We start from the raw sequence: 26,729 nt of genomic DNA on the forward strand, positions 1-26,729 counted from the left end.
CCAAAAAAAAAAAAGAAAAAAAAAACCCTTGTTTTTTTAAAAAAAAAAAAAAAAAAAAAAACAAGAAAGAAAATGTAGTTTTATGATTTAGATAATAAGCAACTAAAGGAAAACACAAATTATTGTGTTTGGCAAATCTGTATGAAACGTTTAGGACACTAAAAACTTAAATCTGACTCTGTTTTGCTGCCATCCTCCTCCTCAGTTTTACAGGGCGCTCAACATCAGGGTGGCTTTGGTGGGTCTGGAGGTGTGGAGTGACTCCGATAAATGTCCCATCACTCAAGATCCCTTCACCACCTTACACGAGTTCCTAGACTGGAGGAAGGTGAAGCTTCTGCCCCAGAAGCCTCACGACAACGCTCAGCTCATAAGGTAACCCTAACATTAAAAGTGGGAAAAAAATGTTAATTCTCAGTCAATAAACAAAGCCTTATAAGAACGAAAAACTGCCCAACAAAGGTGAGAATTAGACAAATGCAGTGAGTAGAGATTACAAGAAACTCTGACTCTTTCAGCACATTAGGCCTGTGTAAACACCATCTGCTCTGCAAAACACTAAAACACACGTCTCTACTTCTATGTTACTTTGCAGCGGCGTTTACTTCCAGGGCACCACCATCGGCATGGCGCCCATTATGAGCATGTGCACAGTGGAGCAGTCCGGAGGCATTGTCATGGTGAGTGTAAAGCGCTGTCCCTTGACCCCAACTTTTTTTCTGCAAGGTCTGTGTCAGAGGAGGCTTTGTCCAGATTCGGCAGCCTAACACGATCCAGCTGTGATGTACACGAGCCGCCAGGTGTTCGTCGTTGGCTAGAGAGTCGCTTTAGGGTCCTGAAGGACGTCATGATTTGCATGCTGGCTTTCCGGTTTGACATTATCGCGTCAACACATACATGAAGAACAAGAAACGGGTGGGACTTTGTGTCGGAGCGGCGGACAAGCGGCCGGATGTCGATCTCGCGGAGCACTTTGGCAAATTAAAGCCGGCGGCTTTTGAACACGACTGCATTTCCATTTTTATGAGAACTTATGAATTGTTTAGTTTGCTTCTTTCGGAGCGTTGGAATCAAAACGGATTCGTATACGCAACTGTGCGTCACCTCTACCGGAGTGTCAGTACACAATGTAAATGTGCTTCTAGTTGTTGAGACCGGTGCCAAATCGCAAAGTGGTTATCAGCCCAATGCCATTATGACTAAGCCCAGATGTGTACACCACATCAATGAGTGGGATGGCTGGTTCGCTGTAATGAGGCTTTTCCAGATGTTTGTCTTCCCCCCATTACTTGCATATAGCAGATGGTCTGTATTGGGATTAAAAGGCCAAATAAGCAGTGGGAGGGCAGGGAGGAAATGATCTATTTCTCAAGCCATACTGCACCATGTGTTCTGCCCCAGATCTTGTATTTATTTCCACCCCCCCAAGGGGATAGAAATCATGTCAGAAATATGGTTAGACCATTCACCATCACAAAAGGAGCAGATTCCTGCTTTACAGTGATCATAGAAGCTTTCTACCATTTCAACCATTTTTACTCATCTGACTATTATTAGTACTCAGCCCAGTCTCGTGCCACTTAGAAGCACGCCACCCTGACGAACATGACAAAGGCTGCAGAGAGTTTTCCCATCCTTCCTGTTTGGAGGCGGGGTGCAGCTCCCATGACGCTGCTCTTTAATCAGAGCAGGAAGTGGCACAGCTTGGCCTCAGCGTTTCACTGATGACTGTGCTTTCAAAGGAAGTATGTGATTTTCTCATGTAAGTCCCAGAGAGCCACAATACAGTAAGATATACAGCAGTGGGTTGATGTCCCCCCTCACCCCCCTGCATCGTGGTTTTGCAGATTAAGTTTTTAATCTGCAAAACCATGCAATGCATTTACGCGAAGGAGACCCCATTCTGTACTGATTTTCTGAATGTCACCGTGAAAGAAATTTAATTTCACGACTGGCTCATGTTTGAAAAAGTGAGGCTCAAACACAGACCTATCGCAATTAAAAAAAAAAAAAAAGTGTAATAGCCCTTTAAAGTTGTGGTAGTACCAAGCAACGAATACCTGTAGACATATTTGACACCTCAGTCCAGAAGAGGGCAGTTGTAGGTACGGCTAAGGTACCGTGAAGAGAGAATCCTGACTGACTGACTCCGTCCATCCGTCTTTTAGGAAAAGGGATGTTTAAATAATCACTGCAGCACAACACATATATACTATGCTGTGTTCATTTCCTGTCTATTCCCAGCCTCGGTCTGTAAAACTGTGTCCAGATGAAGTTTCTTTTCCAGTTTGGTCATTATCCGTCTGTCTGTCTTATCGGTGGAGTCATGCAGAGGTTTATGTAGCTGCCTCTACAGGAAGTCGGACTGATTGGCTCTGCAGTGATAGTGAACTCTGGTAGATCAAATACAGTTTCCATAAAGAAACTGAAAAGCAGAAAACTAAAAGGAGAGGGTCGAACTGTACGTTTCTTAAAATGGCTGTTTGTTTGCATGACATTTTAACACTTTTTTTTTTTCCCTCCTGTCCTTCAGCTTGGCTAACTTAAGACGCGTTGGGTTGCTTTCTTCTACCAGGATCACTCGGAGAACCCGCTGGGTGCAGCCGTGACTTTGGCACATGAGCTGGGACACAACTTCGGCATGAACCACGACACCCCGGAGCGTGGCTGTGGTTGTAGGATGACTGTCGACCGTGGAGGCTGCATCATGACCCCCTCCACGGGGTAAGGGTCCGGTCACGCTTTTCATCTACAACTTTTAAGTTCCCAAGAGGCGAAAAGACAAAAGTGGAAGGTGGTGTCAGTGACACTGATGATTCGTTAAGAGCAAAAGATTAACAATGTCATGAATTGCGGGTTGAAGTGGTGAGGAGAGACGCTGAGAACCCAGGTATGGTGAAGATAATGAATTTAATGGTGAAAATAAAGCTCAGCAGTCCATACAGGCAGCACGGCAGAAACTAGCACACAGCTAAGTACCGGTAGCAACTGAATCACAGGACTAGACACGAGAGCTGACACTACCAGGACTAAACAGTTCTACTGGAGCGCAAGTAACACAAAAAACTCAGACGTTAGACAAACCAGGACTTTACAGTTCTACTGGCGAACTCCGACAACAAACGACGATAGACAACAGGTGGGGTTAAATACACAGGGAAGGTAATCAGGGAAGGTAATCAGGGAACTGGATACAGCTGGGAGCAATCAACAGGGAAGACAGATTCACAGGGGAAATTGGACTAACACAGAAAAACTACACAGAAAACACAGATCCTAACAAACAAAACTGTTTGGACTCGTCTTCCAGGCAATTCACAGAGATGAAATAAAGTAACTTGGGCTATCAGATGGAAAAGGGGTTGAATACATTCTGTTTTTATTTATTTTTTTAAATAAAAACTATTACTTTCCTTTCTACTCCATCTACTCCATTGTGTGTACGATCACACAGAGTTCCAATAAAGTTGAAGTTTGTGGTTGAAATGCAATAAAATCAGAACATTTCCCCTGTGAAAATATTTGAATACATTTACAAGACTCTTTGTGAGTTAAAAACTTTCCTCATATTTAAAAATATGAGAAAAACAACGTTGCTTTTGTGCGGCTGCTGTTTACACATGATGGCCACAACACAGAACAACAGGTTACATTTGCAAGATCCCTAATGAAACTCGCTTTCAGGACAAAAATTGCTGGCTCTTGCTGTAACTGCTCTGCTACCAGTCTTTGGAAAATTCATTTTGTTTAATAGTTGTTCACTACTATTTGACAGCTTTAAAAAATATCCAGAATATCACACCAGGCCAAACAATGTCTTGCAAAGAGAAATGTCTACATAACTTCATACTGGTGTCTTATGCTGTGTTGCAACAGATGATAAAAAAAAAAAACTTCAGCAGCTGCTGATTTTGCGTCACATTTTTTGAACAAATTCATATTGTTTCTGTGCTGATGTATGAAAGAATGCTTCAGAACACAGAGCAAAAAAAAAAACACACACACATGGTTTGGAACTGGAATAAAGTATCTGCTGTGGCATTCTCCGCCCGTTGTCTGGGTCTCTAAGATAACAGGGCTGCTGCGAGCGATGGACTGTGTGACTGCTCGTAAACGGCTAGCAGATAACACGAACCCGCAGCAGAGAAAGCAGATTTCACCCTTGGTCTGACGCCAGTAATGTTTGCCTCGTTGGTGGGTCCTGCAAGGCACAGATGCAGGCAATCAAAAGGATTTCCACAACACAGGGAACATGAAGCTAAAACTGAAAGGCACGGTTACTGGTATTCTTTAAACCTCAGCCTACATGTGTCCCACACATTAATCATGTCGCTGGGGGATTAAATCATTCTCACATTTCATGCACAGCTGTGGATTTGTATAATTTTGGGAACACATAGGGGAGAAAATATTTCCAGATTTTACACTTTCTCGCCATTCATTAGTTCCGACTAAACTGCATTTTTGTTTTAACTCAAAGTGAAGCTTTTAGACTTTGCCCACAATTCTGAACCGCAGATGCAATCATAAGAGCCATCGTCTACGTTGAAAATAAACAATAGGAAACACCTGACAGGGTTGCTTAGACACGCCGTAATGAAAGGAAATGTTTCATTAGAGCGGGATAATTGAGACAATGAAGAAAAGGATAAAGTGATTTTCACACCATGCAGATTTTGGGGATGTTTTTGCTCCCTGAGGGATAGATTTGCCAAAGTAAGAACACAGTAATTCATTAAGAAAAAAAAAATCTAAATGTAAAAACTGTGTGTTTCTGCTCAGTTTACTTTATCTGTTCTGGTTTTGCCCCACTTTTGCAGTTTATTGTTAACATTTGGTGTGGATTAATCAGGGCTGGACACAGACATCTCTGTGGATGCTAGTCATTTTGCATTTTATTATTTTGCTTTTTTTTATGATTTCATTGCCAAAAACAATCTGCAGGGTTCAGGATGCTTACATTTTCAACTACCTTTGTAATATTGTATACTAAGGCTGCACAATTAATCAATAACAATGTGTCTTGCGATGGACCTGTAATCAATATCAACAATACATCTGTTAAAATATTCAGTACATAGGATATTCACTGAACACTGATACAGAGCTGCACAGCGTTCTGGGGGAAGTAGGCAGACATTATCTTGCTCAACCTCATGGCCAGCTAAACCAGGTGGGTGGCATGAAGTAACTCACTCACTCTGATTTCCCAGCAACAGCCTGCTGAGTAAGGCTTCGCCTCATAACTGCTTAAAAATTAACAACAGAAGTGCGGAGAAAAAGCTGAATAAAACAGGAAAAGGTCACACCAACAGTGTGGCGGTGCTTCAAATATTTAAAATACAGAACTAATCAATAATTATCAGTTTCGATTGATATGAAATGTTTATGTTGTACCCATGCTGATAGATTGTGGTATATTTCAGTATTTCAAACTAGTGGAGTTGTTTTTATTTAGTTATTTTTGTTTGGTCAGAGGTCATAATTTGTCATATTTCATATGAGTCAACTGGACCAAACAGGGACCAGAATCACAACCAATCAGTTGATTGGTTTTGTTGTTGTTGTTGCTTCTCTTCTAAAATGTGAATTCATTTGAACTTATAAAAAATAAAATAGTTTTCTTTAATGATAACTAAAAAAAAGAAAACATACAAAGACCAGGATGGGGTGAAGAATGGAAACAGAGTGACAAAAAAAAAAAAATAATAATAATAATAATAATAATAATAATAATAATAATAAGGACAAAGTAACAGCGAAAAACAATGAGGATCAATGAGCTTATATATGGAGAGAGAGTGGAACCGACAAAGCAACCAGGACTAATCAGTGGAAAATGTAAACAGCGGATGGAGAATGCAGGCAGAGAGGAATCAGGAGATAGATGACAGCTGCGAAGGAGAGCGAACTGGCAGGCAGAGGGGAGGTGAAATGATAAATACAGAGAGCTGAACTGGGAATAGAGGAGTTATAAATCAGGGGGAATGAATAACACTAATCATAGAGAACAAAATTCAGAAGCACAAAGAACAGAGCTAATGAATGAACAAACTAAGACAAAGGATTTAACTAACGTGGCAAGATCTGAGACAGTTGATAAACAGCAAAAAAAAAAACAAGATCAACACGGATTCCCGAATGAAACCAACATGGGATGTTATCACTGGAAATTAGCATTTAAATGGTGGCAAACTGTAATGGTTTGTTAAAAATGAAGAACACCCTAATAATACCTCTTGATATATACATTTACATAAAACCCTAAAATGCAATGTTAATTTTAAAGGTGTTCATTTACAATTTACAACTCTAAAAGTTGTTTTTGGAAAGATCAACAAAAATATTGAAGAAATTGCTGTTCTCTTAAAATGTGTTTTAATAGGCTGTCAAAAACATCTTGTTTTCGCAGCCATGGCAACAGTCCTTTTTGTTTCCTTTTTATTTATTTTTTTTATTTTTTTAAATAGAGGCACATTTATTTGAACAAAAGCATCAGAGACACTTAGAGGAAAATGTTTAACAGCAGCATCACTCATTTCAGTGCAATGCAACGCACAAAGAGCAGAAAAATGACAGTCCTATCTTAATTAGAAACAATGAATTGTGCTGGTATTGAATTCTTTGTAACATAAAAGGTTAATAAGGTTCAGGGCATTTGTTTTTTTTTTTCTGCTGGTTTTGCATCATTATCAGCAGTTTAGACATGATAACACCCGAAAGAGATGATTAGTGAACTTTTATTCTCATAGTCACTCCACAGTTTCTTAATAAAAGAGTCTAAATAAATCAATGTGCCATGATGCTCTGACATTTTGCAAGCAATTTTGTCTTGCTACACTGACACAGAACATCAATATTTCTCCATTTATCTAATACCATTCTAATTGTATGTTCAATATTTGTTCATTTCAGTCTGTAGGATATGAGGATTTTATTGAGTTTTGGCATTGCTCAGCCGCGTACCAGGGAGGGAAACAAAATGAGAATTTTATTATTATGTTTATGCGCATATAAACCCGCGCAATCTTATGCATTTCGGTGCAGTTATTATTATTGATCCTGTCTGTTGATTCAAACTAAAGCCATTTCTTGCAGCTCCAGTTATCCATATTTTTTTGTAGTAAACAGCAGTTTGGGATTTTATTACTATTCTGCATGTAAGAAATCTTCCTAGCTTTCTTAAACGCAGAAGAAATCGACACCCAAGAGTGGTGTCGATAGCGGCTTATAAAATATTCATATCGACAATGTCAAGATGCTTGTGGCTGTACAAATAAATACATCCAAAGTCCTTTACATGAGACATAGAAATTCCTGGTTTATGGTCTTAAAAAGGGGTAGATACAAATCAGAAGGGAATCACGATTCCTTATCATCTTACTCTGCTGTTAAACTCCACTTTAGATTTAAGTTACTTCAGCCTTTGCATTTTCCAGCTGTTTGATATTTCATTTGTCTTTTAGTCATCTCTGGAAATAAAATACACATTGCAGTGCATATGTAAAGTTGTAAAGTAGGACAGTGATGAAATGCTGCACAAAACTAGGTCTGATCAGGTTTACTGCGGTAACCAGGCCAGTAATCAATATCCAATTATCCTGGATCTACGAGATTATAATGATCATGTAAACAGCTTGTTTCAGCTGGTGAAACAAGGCAGCCGTTTGATAAGAGTTACCTGCCTAATTTTCATAATTTTCAGTAAATAGTTACTTCTTTAGCAGCAGACTTCCATCCTTCTATTTTCTATACCAGCTCAGTTCTCGCTGAGTAGGGGGGAGGCAACTGATCTCTGTTTCCAGTTGTCAATGTAAACCTTGGAGATATAATCACAGGTCAACACAGAGACAAAACAGGTCAAACTACAAGCATGCACATGCACACACCCAAAGGCGATTTAGAGAGGCTAGCATGCACGTTTCTTTGATTGTGAGAGGAAATTCACTGATGCACAGGGAGAACACGCAAACCCCACACAGAAAGGTGCAAGATTGAATTTGAACACAGGACCTTCTTGCTCAAAGTAACCATGCTAACAACTATTCCACCTTGCAGTCCGCTCTCAGATTTAAGCACAGCGTCTTAATTGCTTTTTTTTTTTTTTTTGTCAGACTTAAAAGTTTCAAATGATCTAACAAATTTTAATCAGACAAAAATAACTAGTATGTAACCTGCAGTTCACACCACGGGGCTCCTCTGACCGGCAGGTGAACAACAACGACATAACAACAAAGCGACTGAGATGGAGGGAGAAGGAGTTTGAAGCAGGAACCCACTGGCTTTGAGGCAAATCCTTGTCTTCAGATCCAGAATTGTCCATTAAAACCGCAGGAAAAAAAAAAAAAAGAAGTCTTCCTTTATTAAGGGACTAACTACCCAAACTATCCTGGTCTTGTGTGAACAGGTACAATTCATTAAGTGTGTGGATCGTGTTAGTTTTGCAGGTTCATGGAGTTTAGTCTGTAGCGGTACTTTTCCCCCCTGAACTATTTCAAAAATTAAATTTTTGGACATGACAGGTTCAAGCTTTTCTTAGCCGACTATCTCCGAAATTGAATTTCTAGAGCCATCAGCCCTAATTTTCACTTTCCTGTTGACACACACACACACACACACACACACACACACACACACACACACACAAAAAAAAACAATAATTTTCAATCCAATCTAGAACTCATTCCCTCCGTCACAAATAGCATTGTTTCGTTTTTTTCCCCCCATTTCTTTTTAATGTATTTATTTGATATTGGCAGCCCCCTTTGACCCACCCTCTTCTTTTGTCCAGATGTCTTCAGAATGTTAAACACGTAGTTGTGAAGCATTGTAGCTCGTTCGACGGCGTGCGCACGCGTGTGTATGTGTGTGTTTTGGAGGCGCAGAGCTTAGACTTGCTAATGGAGTGGAGGACAGACTGCATCTAAATGACGTGATTATCAGTGACACTGCCAGCTGCAATCAGGGCCAGAGCGCACTGAGAGAGTTCCGCAGAGAGGTGCTTTGTGCCTCGGTAGACAGGCGGAGCGTGGAAGCCGTGGTTTCATTTGTCTTTTTATCTCCTCCTATGGCAACGCGGGAGGAGAAACACAAAGAGGGGTGACAGTGGTACCGGGAGAGAAACAGTAGAACGCTATCAGCTGCGGAGGAATAGCTTCTTGTTCATCTGGAGAACGGTGACAGGTGTGCGAGACACAAAGACTGGTCTTGGGAGATTTCGTTGAACAACAGGTGGAAACTTTGGCATTGTTTGCAAAAGAATGGTATACAAACATATTTTGAAGTGGGAACTGGAGTTTAAAAAATCTTGCCTCGCAGGAAAGCACAAAACCTTTCCTGTGTCTTTCTCGGCATCCGAGTGGAATCGTGAAGAACAGCAGGGAGCTACCTCTGGAACTTAATAGTTTATTAATACATTTTTATAGCAACAAACTTCAGCTTATTTTGCATCGATTTAATGTGAGAGATTATGTCTTTTATTAACATGGACAGGGAAGCTGTTCAGAGTTGATTACAAACATGAATACAGGTAGATACAAAGCAATCCGAATACAAGGCCTGTTAGAGATTTAAGTTTTAGGCCATCATAAAAACCTTTAAGTTGCAGCTAAAGCGCCATAGAATGGTTCAGATTGGAAAACTATCATGTGGCACAGACATTTTTCATCCAATTTTCTTGGGATTTATCCATTTTCAAAGAGGAATGGGAAAAACTGTGGATGAGCAAAACTGAGAAGGATGTACCCTTGAAGACTTGCACCCGTGATGACAGTGTGTGGTGTCACTGCAAACATAACACATCAACACACACTTGTTTTTTGTTTAAAATAAATAAATAAATATTTTACCATTTTCCTTACACCTCACAATGTGCCTTGTGTTGTGTTGGCCTGTCATAAAAACATCCAAAAAGTGCAATAACATTTCTGGCCGTAAGAGACAGGGTCCAAAACTGCATCACTGTTTTCATTTCTGCTATCAAAAACTAAAGAGTTAGCAAAGTACTAGAGGCTTGCAGAAAATTTAACTTGTGTTCTGTTTTGATTTTTTTTTTTTTTTTTTTTTTTCCCCTGATGTTTAATCACTACAAGCTTCTGGCAGAGTTGCAGGCTGACATTTCGCCAAAAGGTCAGACGTCTCGGCTGCTTAGCATGGACTAAAAGCATGTCAGTCTGCGGTGAGTCTTGGAGAACAATAGAGATAGTCTGATGTCAGTTTGAGGGACTGCAAAGAGCGGAGCTTTTTATAGCCCTTGTGTACTCGGTGCCTTGCCTCGTTCACAGTGCGGCTCCACTCTTTATCCAAACTGCTATTTTTCCCCCTATCTTCTCAACCCGCTCGTATTAAGCTTCTAAATGATACCGACAGGAAATCCATGACAAGATGCTTGGTCTCGCCGTCCCGGTACATTTTACGATTGGCTTCTAAGTCACTAGGAAGAGAAAGCCTCTTTTAGCTTATTTTCTCTTAATTGGTTTGGTTTGGAACTTTAGCAGTTTATTTTATTATAATTTCACTGCCTAAAAACTCACAAGATATCAGTTGCAGCAGTTTCCAGGAGCGAAAAGGCTGCAGCTAAGACAGTTAACGTGAAATGTTGCCAGATCAATCAGTCAGCAAGAACGCTGCATCATATTTCCGTGTGGGCCAGCCTTCCTGGATCTTGCTTTGTCTTGCTAACGTGATAAAAACTCGGTATTTTTAAGAAAGAATGCCAACATAGCTTTGTGTTTTTATACAAACATTTGCTGTTAGTTCTTCAAAGTTGACCTTTTTTTTATGTAACTGAGAGCAGGAATAAATTAATATGAATAAATACTAAATTTGATTAAATTATCTAATTAAAGACTAAATCTTTTAGCGTTTAATACAAATATGCATTTTTTTTAAAATTATACACAAAGGCACAGATGTACAAAGCTGTTAGCAGGTTCTAAACATTTGTGCGTGCAGCTAATACTGAAACTGGACAGGAGGGAAGATCTTGTTCAGAAATACCTCATCACGCTGCACGGATGCAACTTGTCTGTATTTAAATGGCACATTACAGATGCATTAAATGAAAAACCATCTCATTTTACTGTATAGTAATGGAAATCGCCTCTTGAAAACCTCTTGAAAAACAAACCTGTTTTGTGTTATGCAGATTGCACCAAAACAAATTTGGGATTAAAAGAGACGGGGGGGTAACTTGGCGCAATAGAAGAATAAGGCACAGTTGCACAGCTGGCATCAGGGAATGCCACAATGCACATCAAAGGCCTGTAATAAATTGTTAGTGGCAATAAAAAAGGGTTTAATCAGACACCATTGTTTGTCTTTTATTCTACAAAATTACATTTGTGACGTATTTGTATAGACTGCATATCATAAATTTATAATCTGATCATATCAACTCGAGTCAGTGTGTCTTATCTCTGAATGAACCAGTTAAATAAATGCATGATTAATAAAGCACCACTTATAGATTTACACAAATGTCATAAATGCCCTTTTTAGCATCAGCTCTCACTATATGTAACAGCCATTTCAGAAATTTTTAATCCCTAAATGTCGGTTTTTGCAGTTAATTTTTTTCAATCCTACACAGAAATGGCAATTTTTCTAGTAAGTGGTTAGATCTTTATTAATCATTTCCTTTTTTTGTAAATGTCCTGAAATCATGTAAACCTTGTGGATACGTTTAAAAGAATGTATTTAAAGGACGCGGGTATTTTAAGTTCTTCATTAGATGACCTATAGATCATTTCCGTTCCTCTCTGTGAAATGGTAGCTCCACTAAGCTCGTCGTTAGCGAGGTGGCACCACAGCTTTTCCTCTGTATGGAGCACAAATTTATGAGGCCATACATCACTGATGAGATAAACATCTTTATTTGTGGGTGTTGTTCCTAATAAAAGTGACTTATTTGCCTTTCAAACAGATACGACAGGCAGAATGGGTCTGACTAATTAGATTTTGTGTAACTGTTGAGCGTAGTCAAATTAGTTCCACCTCAGCAAACCATACCTGGAGAGGGAGCAGAGCTCTAGACCCAATATCATCCTGGGAATCCTACACCCTCTGCTCAGCTAATTTCCTGGACAGCCGGGCAGCCGTGTAGCAGCAGCTGTGATAACACACACTGATTATTGTGCTTCTTGTACTTTGAAATCTTTTGCATCTCTGGAGTTGTCTCTGGAACAGATTTATAGAAAAGTCATCTGAGAATTCTAATATTACTAATATTATTATTTGTTTTAAATCAAACTTTTTGCTTTGAACTCTTTGCTTCAATTCAAATGTGTTTTCCTGCTGACCACCGCTAACATTCAGCCAATGGAAGAAAAGCATGAGAGTGCTTCCTCACGTGGGTTCGGAAAAGATTTTTCTCCTGCGTATCGGTTTATCTTCGTGAAAAGACAAATTGCAGCCAGCAATAACAGAGAGATCGTCACGGCATCTCTGGGTGCACAGGCAGGCTGTTACCAGGACTGTGAGAGCAGCTGTTACCTGGAGGAATGCAGGCCTTAGATTAGAGACGCAGCTCAATCACCAAACCGCTGCTGGTACAAAATCACCGCCTTGCAGCAGACGTCCATTCGAGTTATATGTTGAGTTGCACCGTGGCTGAGGTATAGTCTGCTTTGAATGATTAAGGATACACAGTTGCAGTCGGTAGTTACCATCTAGTCGCCATAAACATGCATGCCATATTAATTTGGGGTTGTCACATTTACGTGTACATGCTCAATCACTTATATCTATCCTTGCACCACCACAGCACCCGAGAATGCAAGCTTTAAGAGGATAACCTTAAGAAGCCGTGATGAAACATGCTTTTGCTTTACACTATGCTGAAAATAGGTGCATAGTCTTAAAAAAAGGGTGGGGGGGTGGGGGGAGTTACACCTCAAGACACATGCCACCTGCTGCTTTTGCCCGAAGCAGTGTTGTTTTATACATATTGATTTTAAACGCATCGAATTCATGTCCACGTTAACGCTCCGAATATTTTCTTTTTGATTCTACAATGTCCAAAAGAAAGCAGATCTGTTCAGCAGAAGCTACAATCATCCCCCCTTTGGACCGTGAAAGCATGTTTGATGGAAACGCACCGTGTTTACCTTTCATGGACAATCCACCTTCCCCTCCTGATATGTACCTGATTTTTTATTTTATTTTTTTCTTATCAGCAGCGGTTCGTGTTATCGACAGCGGCCTCACTCTGCTCCCTGCGGTGGTTTAATCTGCATGGTCTGTTCCCGATGTTATGCATGGGTCTCTAAGCTGAGGACCATAACACACTCCTTTGTTCGAGCGTCTGTTGCGGTGGTTTAACAGTGGATTATGTGAGTGGACACGTTTGGACAGGGACAGGTTGGATTGGCTTCTGGTCAGCGGGAAGATGAAAGCGGTCGACATTTAGAGATGGACAATCTGCGTGAAGTTGGCGCTCGGCTTTAACCCGAGAGTGGCTGTCAGAAGAAGATATTTTTGTGTCGTGCGTGCGCTTTGAAAATCTGTTTTCCTTTGGAAAAAAGGATTTCTTTCTCATTGAATGCGCCCACCATTATCTCTAGCAGCCTCAGGAGAAGCCCGACTATAGTCCACTAACAACAGTGAAATATCCATGCAGTTGCTGCAACCAAATCCCCCTTAGGCAAAGGCAAAAAAAAAAAAAAAAAACATCAAACATCCCCCTCCCAGCCCCCCCAACCTCTGTCCACCATCAAGCTCAACAAACATATTTTGTGTGGTGCAGAAATTTCACAAATCTGTCCTGCCAAGCCTCGGGGTTTGCAGTCTCGACACCCGAATACGCTTGAAGGCCTTATAGTGCGTCACCTCATAAGTATGTGGGTGACATTTTTCTGTCTGAACTTGAACTTTCCAAGCATCTGAATGTTACATCTCCTTCCTGCCAGTCCCCTCTGCACGCCGTCTTTCTCTGCCACCTCACATTCTCTACATTATGCGCATGTTGAATGAAAATAGGGGAGTCCCAATTAAGATTTTTCCTCCCTGATAGCAATCTTAGTTATTTTAAGATTACAATATAGACTCCCAGTCTGCTACCACCTTAACGCTAATGAAATTTATGCAATTTATATACGTACATATTTTCCCAGCCAGCACAGTTTTAGCATGCTGCTCCAACTCAGATATAACGAGGTTAGAAATGTTGCGTTATCCAAAGTGAACACGGCGTTATCACTCGTCTCTTTAGTTTTTATCTGCCTTGACAGCCAGTGTGTTGCCAAGATAGAATTATAATTGACCACCTATTGCCTTATTATCCGAGTACAACAAGAAGCTGTGGGAATTATTAGCAAAACGATTCATTAAGAATCAACTCATTAATATGCAAATTATTTTTAGGATGAGACCTCTGTTTGGTTTAATTGAAATTCAAGGTGATTAAAGCCTATGACATAGCCTGAAGACTCTTTCACCCAATGATCTAGATAATTTAAAAACCTCAAAAAAATAGTGCTACAGTGACCCCCATCAGCCTGTATCTGACCTGAGAAGCATCAGATCAACCTGTCCGAGTTAAACAATTTGACAGAACTACTTGGTTGTCTTGAATAATGCTCACAAGAAGGATGAGCTCTTGGTCTATGGTCTCCAGTCTAAGGTGGCACGTAGTTGTTGGTTTTTACTGTCTAAAACTAAATTATTCATAAAAGCTGGTGTGTGTGTGTGTGTGTGTATATATATATATATATATATATATATATATATTATGTCTTATAAATATGTTTCATAATTTTTTTTTAATGTTTTAGAAATTCTAAGTTAAAGGCCAATTAGTCCAACTACATAAAAAGGAAGAAACAGTTTCAAAAGGTTCAGGATTACTGATCAGTCACCTGTTGGTAGGTGTGGCTCTTGGGATAATTAAGTTGCTCGTAATAATTTGAGTCTTTGAAGGTCGTTTTTTTCCTCCTTAATGCTTCTTTGTTTAGAGAAAATTGTTTTTATGACAAAGGCTTGCATCTTCCAAGCCTTTGTCTCCATCTGGCTTACTTCCTCTGTTAACAGCTATTGTTCTCTGGCTGTCTGTGTTGAAATCTGCCCAACTCTCTGCAGCCAATTGGATAAGGTGTTGACAACCAAAGATTTACAAGGCAAGACCCCAAACATACTCTCAAGTTTGCTACAAAGTGACATAAGGTCAAAAAAAGGCCATATTTTGGAGTGATTGTCAAAATTACACCCATAGAAAGATGATGCTGAAACGGTCCGTCCAACCAAAGGAGGCTGACGTTCTTCACTAAATTTACACCGGCTCTGTTTGTAAGTTCCAGCAAATTATTGCGAACGTCTCTGTGAGGATAACCAAAACAGAAAGCAATGAAAACATCCAGTCTGATGTAATGTCAGTGAGAAAAAGAAGATAATTTATCTTTTATGGACTGAAACTGGTCACAGTTGAAAACGAAGTGATTCAATGACGTAAGCTGCCAGGATCTATACAGAAGAAAACTGACCTTGATGACTCTGGTGCAGCCGGGCATAAAGGCACCGCAGTCACTCTTTAACGGCGAAACGGTAAATAGCTTACACTCCATCAAGCCCATAGGATCCCAGAATGATTCACACTACATTCAGTCTTTCGGGCATTCACCCACGTTTCAAGAGAAACTTTGAGCTTTCTGTGGTCCCCTGCATTAATATGTTTCACCATCATCAGAGACCTTGAACTGTCTCAGTGGTCTCAAGTGGAAAAGCTGTCTTTATCCGTCTCTTTGCAGTTGGTCTGAGTGTGAAAAGTCCAGGTCAGGACCTCGAATACCTGTTGCTATCCTCGCACTCCTCTGGGGTCTGACTGACTGGAGGCGACCGTTTTTCCTCGCTTCTTGCATTGTTTCTAGGCAGCTCCTCTCTGACCTCCATTTGTATTATTTGAGCGATGTGTGATTCGAATGAAAGAGTGGAGTCGAGAAGAATATCACAATTGCATCACTTTATTTCTTTAATTTGTTCCCCCCCAAGAAATAAAATAGTTTTTACCATTTTTGGTTTTCATTACCATTTCAAAAGGTTCCACCCATTACTCATAATGCCTTTTTTCTATAAGTGGAGACTTTATTTTTATTCCCACTTTAAACATAAGATGAGTCAGCCTTGCAGAAAAGCAATATGGGAAAGACTTAAATTGGAAATTCCTTTACTTTCATGGTTGCAATTTTCTAAAGTATTCACATATACATGGACTCACTCAGAAATCACCTTCATCCACAATGACCCTGTTCAGAGAGCTGCTTAAATTGTTCTTGTCCAGCCAGATTACGACTCTTGTAAATGCAGCCGCTGGCGAAAATGAGCCATTTGTGTTTTGCGTAGGACAGAAAATCCATTGAAGCGCGCCTCGTGCAATGCCATTAGAACATTAAACTTGTGCGAAAAACGCCTCTTGAATGAGCGAATCTGTCTGTCGTTGTTGTAAAAGTTATCTCTATTCTTTATCTGTTCACCTTTTTGGATCATTTTTCTACTGTCCGTTGTCAAATCTAACAATCAAGCAAGATTAGCTTTATTAAGACCACATCTCTTTAGTTGCCTCACTCTTTTCCTCCTTCTATCTTGAAGGTATCCGTTCCCGACGGTGTTCAGCACCTGCAGCAAGAAGGACCTTGCAGCCAGTCTGGAGAAAGGTGTGGGCATGTGTTTGTACAACATGCCAGAGGTCAAGGTGCTTTACGGCGGACAGAAGTGTGGCAATGGCTACGTGGAGGAGGGAGAGGAGTGCGACTGCGGGGAGCCGGAGGTAACGTTGACAGCAAAAGGCTTCATCTTAACCCGCTCTTCATCCGTGGCCATGCAGAGAAGCTCTATGTGCAACTCAGTCTGACAACAAAAGCATGTTCTGTGGCTGAGAAAGAAATGAATTTGAATTTGAAGTATTCTGTTCTGATTTTGTGTGGTAACCTAATCTTAGAGTAGTGGATTGTGAAAAGAAAGGAAAGAAAAATAACCCAGGTTTTCAAAATGTAGATAAAATTTTCATTGTGTGCAAACGATGCATTTGTATTTGTACCTCCTCACTCAGTATTTGTGGATATTCAGCTGCAAGTCATTTGGGGTATGTTCCTGCAACCTTTCCAGAGACCAATATTACTACAATATTTTTTCTGCAAACCAGCTTAAGCTTAAGTCGGATTTGGCTGGAGAGTGTCTGTGAACGACATTTTGAAGTCTTGCCACAAATTTGCATTTGGATTTTGGTCTGCACTTTGACCGAGGCATTCTGACACGTGAATATGTTTAGATCTGAACCATCCCATTGGAGCTCTGGCGCTATTTCTAGGGTTATTGTCCTGCTGGGAAGAAGACTTCTACTCTGATCTCAAGCCTTTTTTTCAGCCTCTTACAGGTTTTCTTCTAGGATTGTCCTGTTTTAAGGTCCATCAGTCCTCCTATTATCTCTGACCAGCTTCTCTGTCCCGGCTGAAGAAAAGATTTCCTTCTGTCCCATAGCACGATGCAATTATTATTGTTGTTTTTTCTTAAAAAAAAAAAAAAAAATCATAGCTTTGCCTAAACTTTAATCTGGAAAAAAAAACCAGTGGTTCTGGTTCTGCAAGGAATCAACTTGAAGCACTAAAAACCCCCTCTACCAAACGTAACAGCCTCGAACTCAAAACTCCCACCGTCTGTGGACAATGTTTTTGTAATTTTAAAGCACTAAATCATAATGAAGCCAAGAATATTCTACCAGAAAAAAAAGGGAAAACCCCACTGAGGTAGTGTTTTATTTTGTTTACATCTTGTTTTTCTTTGACCAGGTGCCATGGTGAATTCATATGTTCGGAGGCTCATTAATCAAACTGCTGCCCAACTGGGTGACAAAGCAAGCAAACAAGTGGAATGCAGTCGTAGCTTAAACCAGCTTTCTTTGGCTTTGCCTTCCAAACTCTGCAGCACACATCCATGCCAGCCGTCTTCCCGCTTGTGCACAACGCGGGACACCTTGGAATGTGACCGGAGAATCACTTGGAATCAAAATTAGTCCTGTCCAGCCACTAGAGTAGGATTTATAATATATACCCTAAATAAAAACAATATATAGAAAAACCTGCGATCAATGCAACATTTAAACCCTAATATAACCGAATCACACTGAGTGGAAATACTCTTATTTGTTACTGATTATTCTGTTATTCTGAAAATAATCTTTGTATTTTATATTTAATTTGTATTCGTTTACATATAAATTAGAATGAGTGGATGAACAGACTCGGAGACGAGTTTGCTCTTTGCGTGCTGCAGATCTGATACTAATTAATATTTAGGAGTTGTAGCTTCAGCCTTTCAGAAAATATAAAGAGTTGATTAAATATGAATCTGATAGATTTAAATAGCAGTTAGAAGCTAATGAATTTTAATACTTATCTTCCCCGCATCGTGAACTCTTGAGAGACCAGCATCGGTCTGTTATGCTGAAAGAGCACGGAGCTGAAATATAAAACTTGAAAGCCAACATGTAGATTTCCTGACGTTAACAAGATGCGATCGGTTCCTCTGGAGAGACGTGTCACTCTGTTGATTCTTTTAAAACTACAAAGGTGCGCGGTCTTTTCGCTGGAGTCGAAGGCTGTTTGTTTATTTCCTCTCAAATGAAATTAGATTTTCCAATTTGGCTAAACTGAGCAGGATCCATGATTGTTTATGTGTGCAGAGCAAGGAAACTCCATTGTTTGGAAATCAGTAGGTGGTATTTTGCTGGAGTCGTTCTGTTTGACCACCAGCAAACCAGCATGCAGCTTAGACTTTCCGACCATACCTCAAAATGACCTCCCCAGTGTCCCCACATGGCTTGTTTGATCTGGCAACCCACGGAGACCTGGAGATAAACAAGAAATTGAAAAAGGGAGACAAAGAGTAAACAGTCAGACTCATTAAACGGCATTGACAAATTAGAGAGTCAACAATTCATATGCCTCCATACGGAGGTTGCAGAGAACCTCAGTAAGACTAGCGGATGAACTCCTCACCTCTTTTTTTTTCTCCTGTTATCTCTACAGACTCTTCACAGAGGTCGTAATTAACAACATTTTTTTTTTCTCTCTAAGCCTTCTTTTTCATCACTAGATAAGCTGAAAGTCTTTGAGAACTGCCAAATCTAAAACACATGAGCTCCAGCTCTAAGATCTGAAGGTCAGGGTGGGAATCTGTGGACAGGAAGTGCTTTCCGATGACCCGGAGCGCACCATCTGACAGGGACTGGCTAACCTCAGACCTGTGATCAGAACCACATGCTGTCAGCTGTTTTTTTTTTTTTTTTTTTTTTTTTTTTCTCTTTCTGCACTCCAGGAATGCATGAACCCCTGCTGCAATGCCACCACATGCACCCTCAAAGGAGATGCTGTGTGCGCCCACGGGCAATGCTGTGAAGACTGCCAGGTAACGCGTTTTAGGTCTCCCTCCATGTTGGACCTTGTTTAACTTTTAGTTCGACTAAAAAATAAAAATAAAAAATCCTTTGGATGGAAGGAAATTCTGAAAAGATGCATTTTGAAGGACTCTGTAATTGACTTAATCTTCTCGAAAATGTTTTTCACACACTCATAGTGCTATAAATAGATTCAGTCATGCTATACACACATTCACATACTGCATATAAAATATGACGCCTCATTGAGTATTCAGTTCTATTTAGGTCTTTTTCATACCACTACTCATTTTAATCATTTACAAATAAAAGATAGCAAAGGCTCTGCCAAATTAGTTTTTCAACAAACTGCAAACTCTTCCTTTGCAACATTTTAGCCCAACGTGAAGCAGTAATCTGACGTCTCAAGATAATAAAAACTTAAACACTCACTGAGATGCTTTCACTCGTACCAAATAACATCCAAGCAGTGAAGAGACAGCTCAGGGACAGCAGGGTTTGGGTACGTGGAGTGGTTTACTGGACTGTGCATGTCTGCAGCTCAAACTGGCCGGCACCATGTGCCGCGAGTCCAGCAACTCGTGCGACCTGCCCGAGTTCTGCACCGGATCCAGTCCGCACTGCCCGGCCAACGTCTACCTGCACGACGGACACGCTTGCCACAACGTGGACGGCTACTGCTACAACGGCATCTGCCAGACTCACGAGCAGCAGTGTATCACGCTGTGGGGACCAGGTGGAGCAAACGCCGCTAAAAGAAGCGCGCCTGTGTCCGAACCGGGTAATTCCTCATCAAAACATGGCGGCTGTTTTTGTTTTTGTTTTGCAGGAGCTAAACCTGCTCCCGGGATTTGCTTCGAGAGAGTCAACTCTGCCGGGGATCCTTACGGGAACTGCGGGAAGGACTCCAGAGGCTCCTTCGCCAAATGTGACGCAAGGTAAGGATTCTTTGCTATGCGAAGCACAACGAAACCCGCTTTAAGTTGCATCATTTGCCATTATCCATTTGCTGCGAAGGACGTGTGGCGTTCAAACATGGTGGAAAATTGCAATCTGTGAAAGACAGCACTAAATGACTCTTTATGAAGTTATTTGTGAATAATTTAATGCTGGATTGTCATCTAATTGTTATAAGACTATTCTCCCTTCGGGGGAATTCTGTAATCAAACCTTGTTAATTGATGTAATTGCGTTAACGACGCTCAGTCGTCCTTCCGCGGCGCGCTTTCATCCGTCCTCGCAGTTCCTTCGGTTTGTCTGTGACTTGACTGACAAACAGTTCCTTACCGCATATTTCTGTGGATTCCTGCAGGGATGCAAAGTGTGGTAAAATTCAGTGCCAAGGCGGAGCAAACCGGCCCGTGATCGGCACAAACGCTGTCTCCATAGAAACCAATATCCCGCTACAGGAAGGAGGACGCATTCTGTGTCGGGGCACACACGTGTACCTGGGGGATGACATGCCAGACCCCGGGCTCGTTCTAGCCGGGACAAAGTGTGGAGACAACATGGTGAGCGACACATATATGAAAATAAATAATAATAATAATAAAGTTTAGATTTGTGCACCTCTGTCACAGTCCTGTGTTTCTGCCGTTTGCTTTAGTGGCGAAGAAAAAAAGTTACATTTTCCTGATTATATTGTTTGATGTGTTGTCGTGACTCGATATCAAACAGTAAACCTTTTTAAGCATGGCCTTCAATTTTTAGCAAACGATCTTGAATGAATAAACAGCCTTTTTTAGTGATTAGAATAAAATCTCAATTAATTAACTTGTCATCGTTTTGTGCCTTTTGACTTCTGTCTCGTTTATTCAAACGAGACGCCTTATTAATTGCCGCAAAGTGTTTTATTTCTGCACAGACAAGGAAAAGTCCGATCGGTGGATCTCTTATTTGGTCCTCTGAACTCCCATTATCCACAGTGGAGTGTTTGTAGCGCTGAATCGCTGTCATAAAAGAGGAATACGTGTACTTCCCTAGTATCAATTCAGACACTGAGGAGGTTCGAGAACAAAGAAGAGCATCTAATAAAGTTAACTCCTGAGTGGTTCAGTGATTTATTTGTACACTTTGTGCTTCTGCCTGTGCCAGCTCTACAGTGGGATCAGTTATTTTATTAGCTGTGCCTCCCAACCTCTTCTCCAGAGCCAAGGGCCCTGGAACGAAACTATTTACCTCTTAATTAGCTCTACAAAAGAACTTACTTGTTCTCTCCCTTAGAGTGCAACTGAGATGCAGATCAACCCCCCTTTTCCCCACCACAGCTTGGAGTCTAGCTTGTAAAAAAAAAAAAAAAAAAAAAGGATTTTGTAATCTTGAATGAACATTTAAGAGCCGGAGTATGAAGATGATTAGTTTGTATAAGAAAAGGTTTCTCAAATGTCGAGTTGGTGCAGTGATATTCCACAAGCTGTCACGTTCAGGCGCTAAAGTGTCGGAGACTGAGCAGTAATCCTGAAATTCTTTAGTGATTTTAAAAGTGTAATTATAATCATTGAAGAACCGAGTGACAAGAGCTTCATGGTCAGTTTCATTCAAACCAGCGCTCTCGTCGTCGGTGTTTAGCTGCTTTTGTCCTCTTCATGCAGGAAATGGCCGTCAAGCGGACCGGCTCGTCTCCTAGTTACTGACTCCCAAGTCATGCATTTGCACGACCCCATTATCTAGAAATTTTAATGGTCTGGAGGTGTGTGTTTGACGTCCTTGTTCTCTCAGAAAGGTTTTTGTGCTTTTTTTTTTTTTCAAAATCAATCAGAGCATTAGGCTGACAGCACACATCCTGCTGTTCTGTGGTAATTTGGGGAAAATAGGAGCTGAACACTGCTCACTGCTTAATGCAGTCATTATTCACTGGGATGTTTCTTTGTTCTTAAAAATTTGCAACATTTTGCAGCGCTTTTGTTTCGTTTGTGGCTTGCTAGTACAGTTCAGTCACCTCGGGTTACCTCTGATATAACCTTTGGTGAAAATTATTTTATGGAAAGACTGTTTTTGTCAGTCTATAAAATTGTAACATTAATTGAAATTCCTCTTTTATATAATCCACGGAAAGCTTCTTGTACCCCTTAGACATTGTTTACAACATTACAGATATTAATTTCATATATATGTATTATCATATAGTGTACATATATCTTAGTCCTTTGAGACTTGATGTTCTGTCAGAGTTGCAGTCTAGAGACTGTTTTTTTATTTCATTTTTTTTTTCACTGCAAAATTCCTCAGCATCTATTAAGTCGGACGGAGGACATCAGTGCACATTAGTTTGTTACCATTGCCGTAGATTCTGAATTGCCTTTAGGTTAAGACCTTGACTGAGCCATTCTGACACATGAATAAGCTTTGATCTAAAACACCCCGTTGTAGCTCAGCCTTTATCTTCACGATTACTGTCCTGCTGTAAGGTGAACCTCCGCCCGCGGTCAAAAGACAAATTGCAGCATCTAACAAGTTTTCTTCAAGGAATATCTGATATTTCGCTCCTTTCATCTTCTGCTGTGCCTTCGCTGACCAGCTTTCCCGTAGCCGCTGAAGAGAAGCAGCGCTGTAACATGCTTCACCTTGTGTTCATTTCCCGCCACATGCTTTTGCTCTTTTCTGTGCAAATCAGAAAGTTACAGTTTGGTCTCATCCGAGCAGAACAACCTTAGTTTGTTCGGTCTCCCACGCGACATGTGGGAAAGTCCACAAAGGACCTCCTTGGCTTTCTTTATAAAAAAAAAAAAAACAACTTTATTCTCTTTCACAGAGCTCAGGATTACAGACAAAACAGCGCCTGGCTTGTCAGTTTAGTGGATGTTGCTGTAGGTTTTCATCTTTTTCAATTAAGCAATGACCCATTTGATCTTCAAACCTTAGGAAATAGTTCTCTAATCTGAGTCTGATTTAAATTTCTCGATGACTTTATGCCTGCTTAGTTAAAGTCGTTTAGCTAGGATTAAATTACACCCGGGTGGACACGATTTATAAATTATGTGATTTAAGGATAGTTGGTTGTGTTTTGACTTTTTTTTTTTTTTTAAATTATGGGGTATCAGAGTAAGGAGTTCTGAATACAAATGCTCACTTTATTTTCGTTTAAAGATTTCTGTGTGTTCCCTGATTCCATTGAGGCTAATTGCTTCAGTGTGTCAAAACATGAACACACATTTTGATGAATTCATTCATAGTTAAGCAAATACAAATCAGCAGGAACATGTTTGTGCTATCGCTGCAAAAATAAATAACCATGTTTTGCTACTTTATAGCACAGCTGTCCTCACCCAGAACATGCATGCCTTTCTCCTTCACTGAGGTTTGCAGTCTAGCCCCCCTGCAGACGCCTAACGATGCTTTTCTCTTCATAGGTGTGCTTGAACCGGCAGTGTCAGAATGTCAGCGTCTTCGGCGTGCTCGAGTGCTCCGGGAAATGCAGCGGACGAGGGGTGAGTGCAAAGTACCTTTTAGCGCAGCGCTTAGTGTTAAATTATGTAATATAGCAAAGCCCGAGGGGGCCTGAAGGGGGGGGGGTCTGTGTATTTATCTGCTCATTCACATTTACTAAAGAGCCGCACAATCAGGTGAGCTCCCTCTCTACGTTGTAATTGTAAAAAATAAAAGAGTAGCTGTGCATTTGCAATGCAGCCTGCTCAATCAGTCTTCATTGTTCCACCGCAATACTTTAATGTTAACTTCAAGTGTTTTCCGCTTTTCTTTTTTTGTTTTGTTTTGTTTTCTAACTGCACAAGAAAGGAAACGGGAATGGTAAATCAGCCGCACTATATCTCTCCCTCCTCCGAAACGATCACCTTTATTCCTCTCGGCGTCTCTTCTCAATAATTCAACAAAGGACGCTTTCATGTTTTATGTACTCTGTTGTTTAGCGCTGTAATTGTAGCATTCACCACAGGCTGTTCTTATCGCTCGTCTTTACCGTCCACTAAGTCGAGGGGGCCAGTGAGAAATCAAAAACTTTTGTCTCGCTCATCCCCTTGTGTCGTTTATTAAACCTTTCTGCAACGTAAAAGCCAATCAATAAGAAACTCTTATTCTCCGCAGAAAGATAAATAGAATTAACTGTGCAAGAATATTTAGAGCAATAAAGTGGTCTCATGTATCTTTCCTCTGGCGGGAATACATGCAAAAAAAAAAGAAATAAATTGACAATGTGGTGGGGCGTATGATGGGAAAGGCGGGATTTTCTGGGTTTTTTTTTTTTTTTTTTTTTGAAGATTACTTTCCTTTTCTTGGAAGAGATTTGATAAATTTTAATGAAACCAATTTGATTTCATTAAAGTGGATTTAAACGCAGTTTAAATCTAAAGCAGATGTTATTTCATTTGTATTACAAGATCTGATATATGTAGCCTGCTCATTATGTGCTTAAATGCTGTGCTCCTGAGTGAGCCTCATCTTCAATTTTTTTTTTTGTACATAAAGTACTTTAGATACTAAAAATCACTTTATTTACATAAAGACTAAATTACGTTAAGTGTCTTCGGAATACGTGGCTGTTTTAGCAAAACGATTTCTCTCCGACATACTAAATTTGATCGGTGCTCGTTCATGTCAGCTGCATTTCTCTTCTAGCAAACGTACAATAAAATCTCCTCCAAGTGCCTCTTAACCCCATCACCTAGTGGATATGGTGCTATATGCCGGAGGCAAGGGAGACACTCAGGCTGTGCATCTGTGCTAAACGTAAATACTCCTCTCCACATCTGCTTTGCTGCCGTCTCCTCTGTTCTCCCTCGTACTGACAGCTGCATTTTAATGCCTCTCTGGAGAACCCACTTGGATAAAATACTTTGACCAGAAACCCGAGGCAGGAGCTGGATGGGCTCTTACACATTTTTAAACAGAGTCTTGCAAAAAAAAAAAAAAAAAAAAAAAAAATTCTCGTTTTTTATTCCTGGAATGTTTTCACATTTTGTTACCCTACAACCAAACAGCTTTCAATAATTGGATTTTGAGATAGAACAACAAAAAAGTAGGTCATACCCATGATGTTCAAGAAAAATACCTGGTTTTGATGTTTTATTTATTTATTTTTATTTATTTTATTTTATTTTTTTGCAGATAAAAAGTGTATGCCACCTCATTTACATTTGTTTCTGCTTCAACACACCCCAAATGGCTGAAGTCCCCCCTCAGTGTGCAGTCAAGTGCTGCTAAGTCCTGTTAATTATTCACTTGAGGTGTGTTGAAGCAGACCCACCAACTCTTCAAGGACTTTGAGTTTAGGACCTCAGATGGAAACCGTTCTGTTGTTGTTCTGTAGTTTTACAGTTGCTGCTTTCCGCTCCGACATTTTATTTTTTATTATCATTTATTTTTTTATTTTTTTGCAGCGTTTAACAGATTTTCTCCCAGGATTTCCCTCTACTGTTGAAACCAAATACAGTGACTAAAAACAAGCACGTGTTTTCTCGTTATCTAAAGTTAAATCAAGCCAAACGTATTCAGAATAAGTTAAAATCACCAAAATTATTACTATTTGCTAAATGCCAGAGAGTTTTTTTTAAATTAAGAAGCTTTCATACAGACTAATTACTGTCTCTTTAAACAACGGGAGAAACCCCACATGATGATGTCGTCCTATAGATTAGCTGAAACATCTGAGCTAATTGGATTTCTTGCTTGATATAGAGTCCCCTAATAATCTCCTTCCATTTACATTCTTTGTTTTGATCTGTCACATAAAGTATCAATAAAACACACTCAAGTTTCAGACCTTAATATGATGAAATACAAAGACGTTCAGCAGGAATTAGAACTTTTGGGGTTGCAACGATTACGAGATGTGTTGATTTTCTGCTCATCTCTGGAGGCAAGCAAAATGAGTTAAGTGTAATGCATAGTGTAATAACCATCCATCACTCTTGCAGGTGTGCAACAACAAGAAGAACTGCCACTGTGAAGCGCAGTGGGCTCCTCCGTTGTGCGAGGAACCTGGCTTCGGCGGGAGCATTGACAGCGGGCCAATGAGACTGGCAGGTAGAGTGGGCAATTTAATCTCTGCCTTTGCTCGTGTATGCATGATCACAAGAACATTTTCAACAAAAATATGACAGACAGAGAGACAGACAGATAGATGTACAAAAAGTGTGTTGTAGTTCTTGTGCTCATTATTCAGCTGTAACAGCTGTATTTCCTGTCACTGTTCTGTGCTGTAGATGTGCGTGTGTGTGTATTAATGTGCGTGTTGTCGTATGTGGCATCAGCCGACAGTGTGCTCATTACCGTGGTGGTGCTGGTCACTCTGGTTAGTCTGCTGGTGGCCACAGTGATCGTCTTTCTGAAGAGGAAAACTCTGCTGCGTCTCTTCTTCAGCCACAAAAAGACCACTCTGGAAAAACTCAGGTAA

At 40.3% G+C, this 26,729-nt stretch overlaps 1 protein-coding gene across 2 annotated transcripts in view; it reads left to right on the forward strand.

The window, feature by feature from the left end:
- Positions 1-26,729, forward strand: part of adam12b (ADAM metallopeptidase domain 12b) — a 107,656-nt gene that overhangs the window by 63,389 nt on the left and 17,538 nt on the right. The window contains exons 9-19 of one of the 2 annotated variants that reach the window (XM_015036205.1): positions 206-375; positions 596-680; positions 2,576-2,724; positions 16,579-16,756; positions 19,303-19,392; positions 19,922-20,117; positions 20,211-20,319; positions 20,694-20,892; positions 23,731-23,808; positions 26,251-26,359; positions 26,539-26,725. In XM_015036205.1, the coding sequence (XP_014891691.1) occupies positions 206-375; positions 596-680; positions 2,576-2,724; positions 16,579-16,756; positions 19,303-19,392; positions 19,922-20,117; positions 20,211-20,319; positions 20,694-20,892; positions 23,731-23,808; positions 26,251-26,359; positions 26,539-26,725 (1,550 nt within the window). The remainder of the gene's footprint in view (positions 1-205; positions 376-595; positions 681-2,575; positions 2,725-16,578; positions 16,757-19,302; positions 19,393-19,921; positions 20,118-20,210; positions 20,320-20,693; positions 20,893-23,730; positions 23,809-26,250; positions 26,360-26,538; positions 26,726-26,729) is intronic. The other variant, XM_015036206.1, reaches the window with a different exon arrangement.

This window comes from Poecilia latipinna, unplaced genomic scaffold (genome assembly GCF_001443285.1).
Source record: "Poecilia latipinna isolate Pla-1442-1.1 unplaced genomic scaffold, P_latipinna-1.0 Scaffold360, whole genome shotgun sequence".
NCBI classification, from domain to species: Eukaryota; Metazoa; Chordata; class Actinopteri; order Cyprinodontiformes; family Poeciliidae; genus Poecilia; species Poecilia latipinna.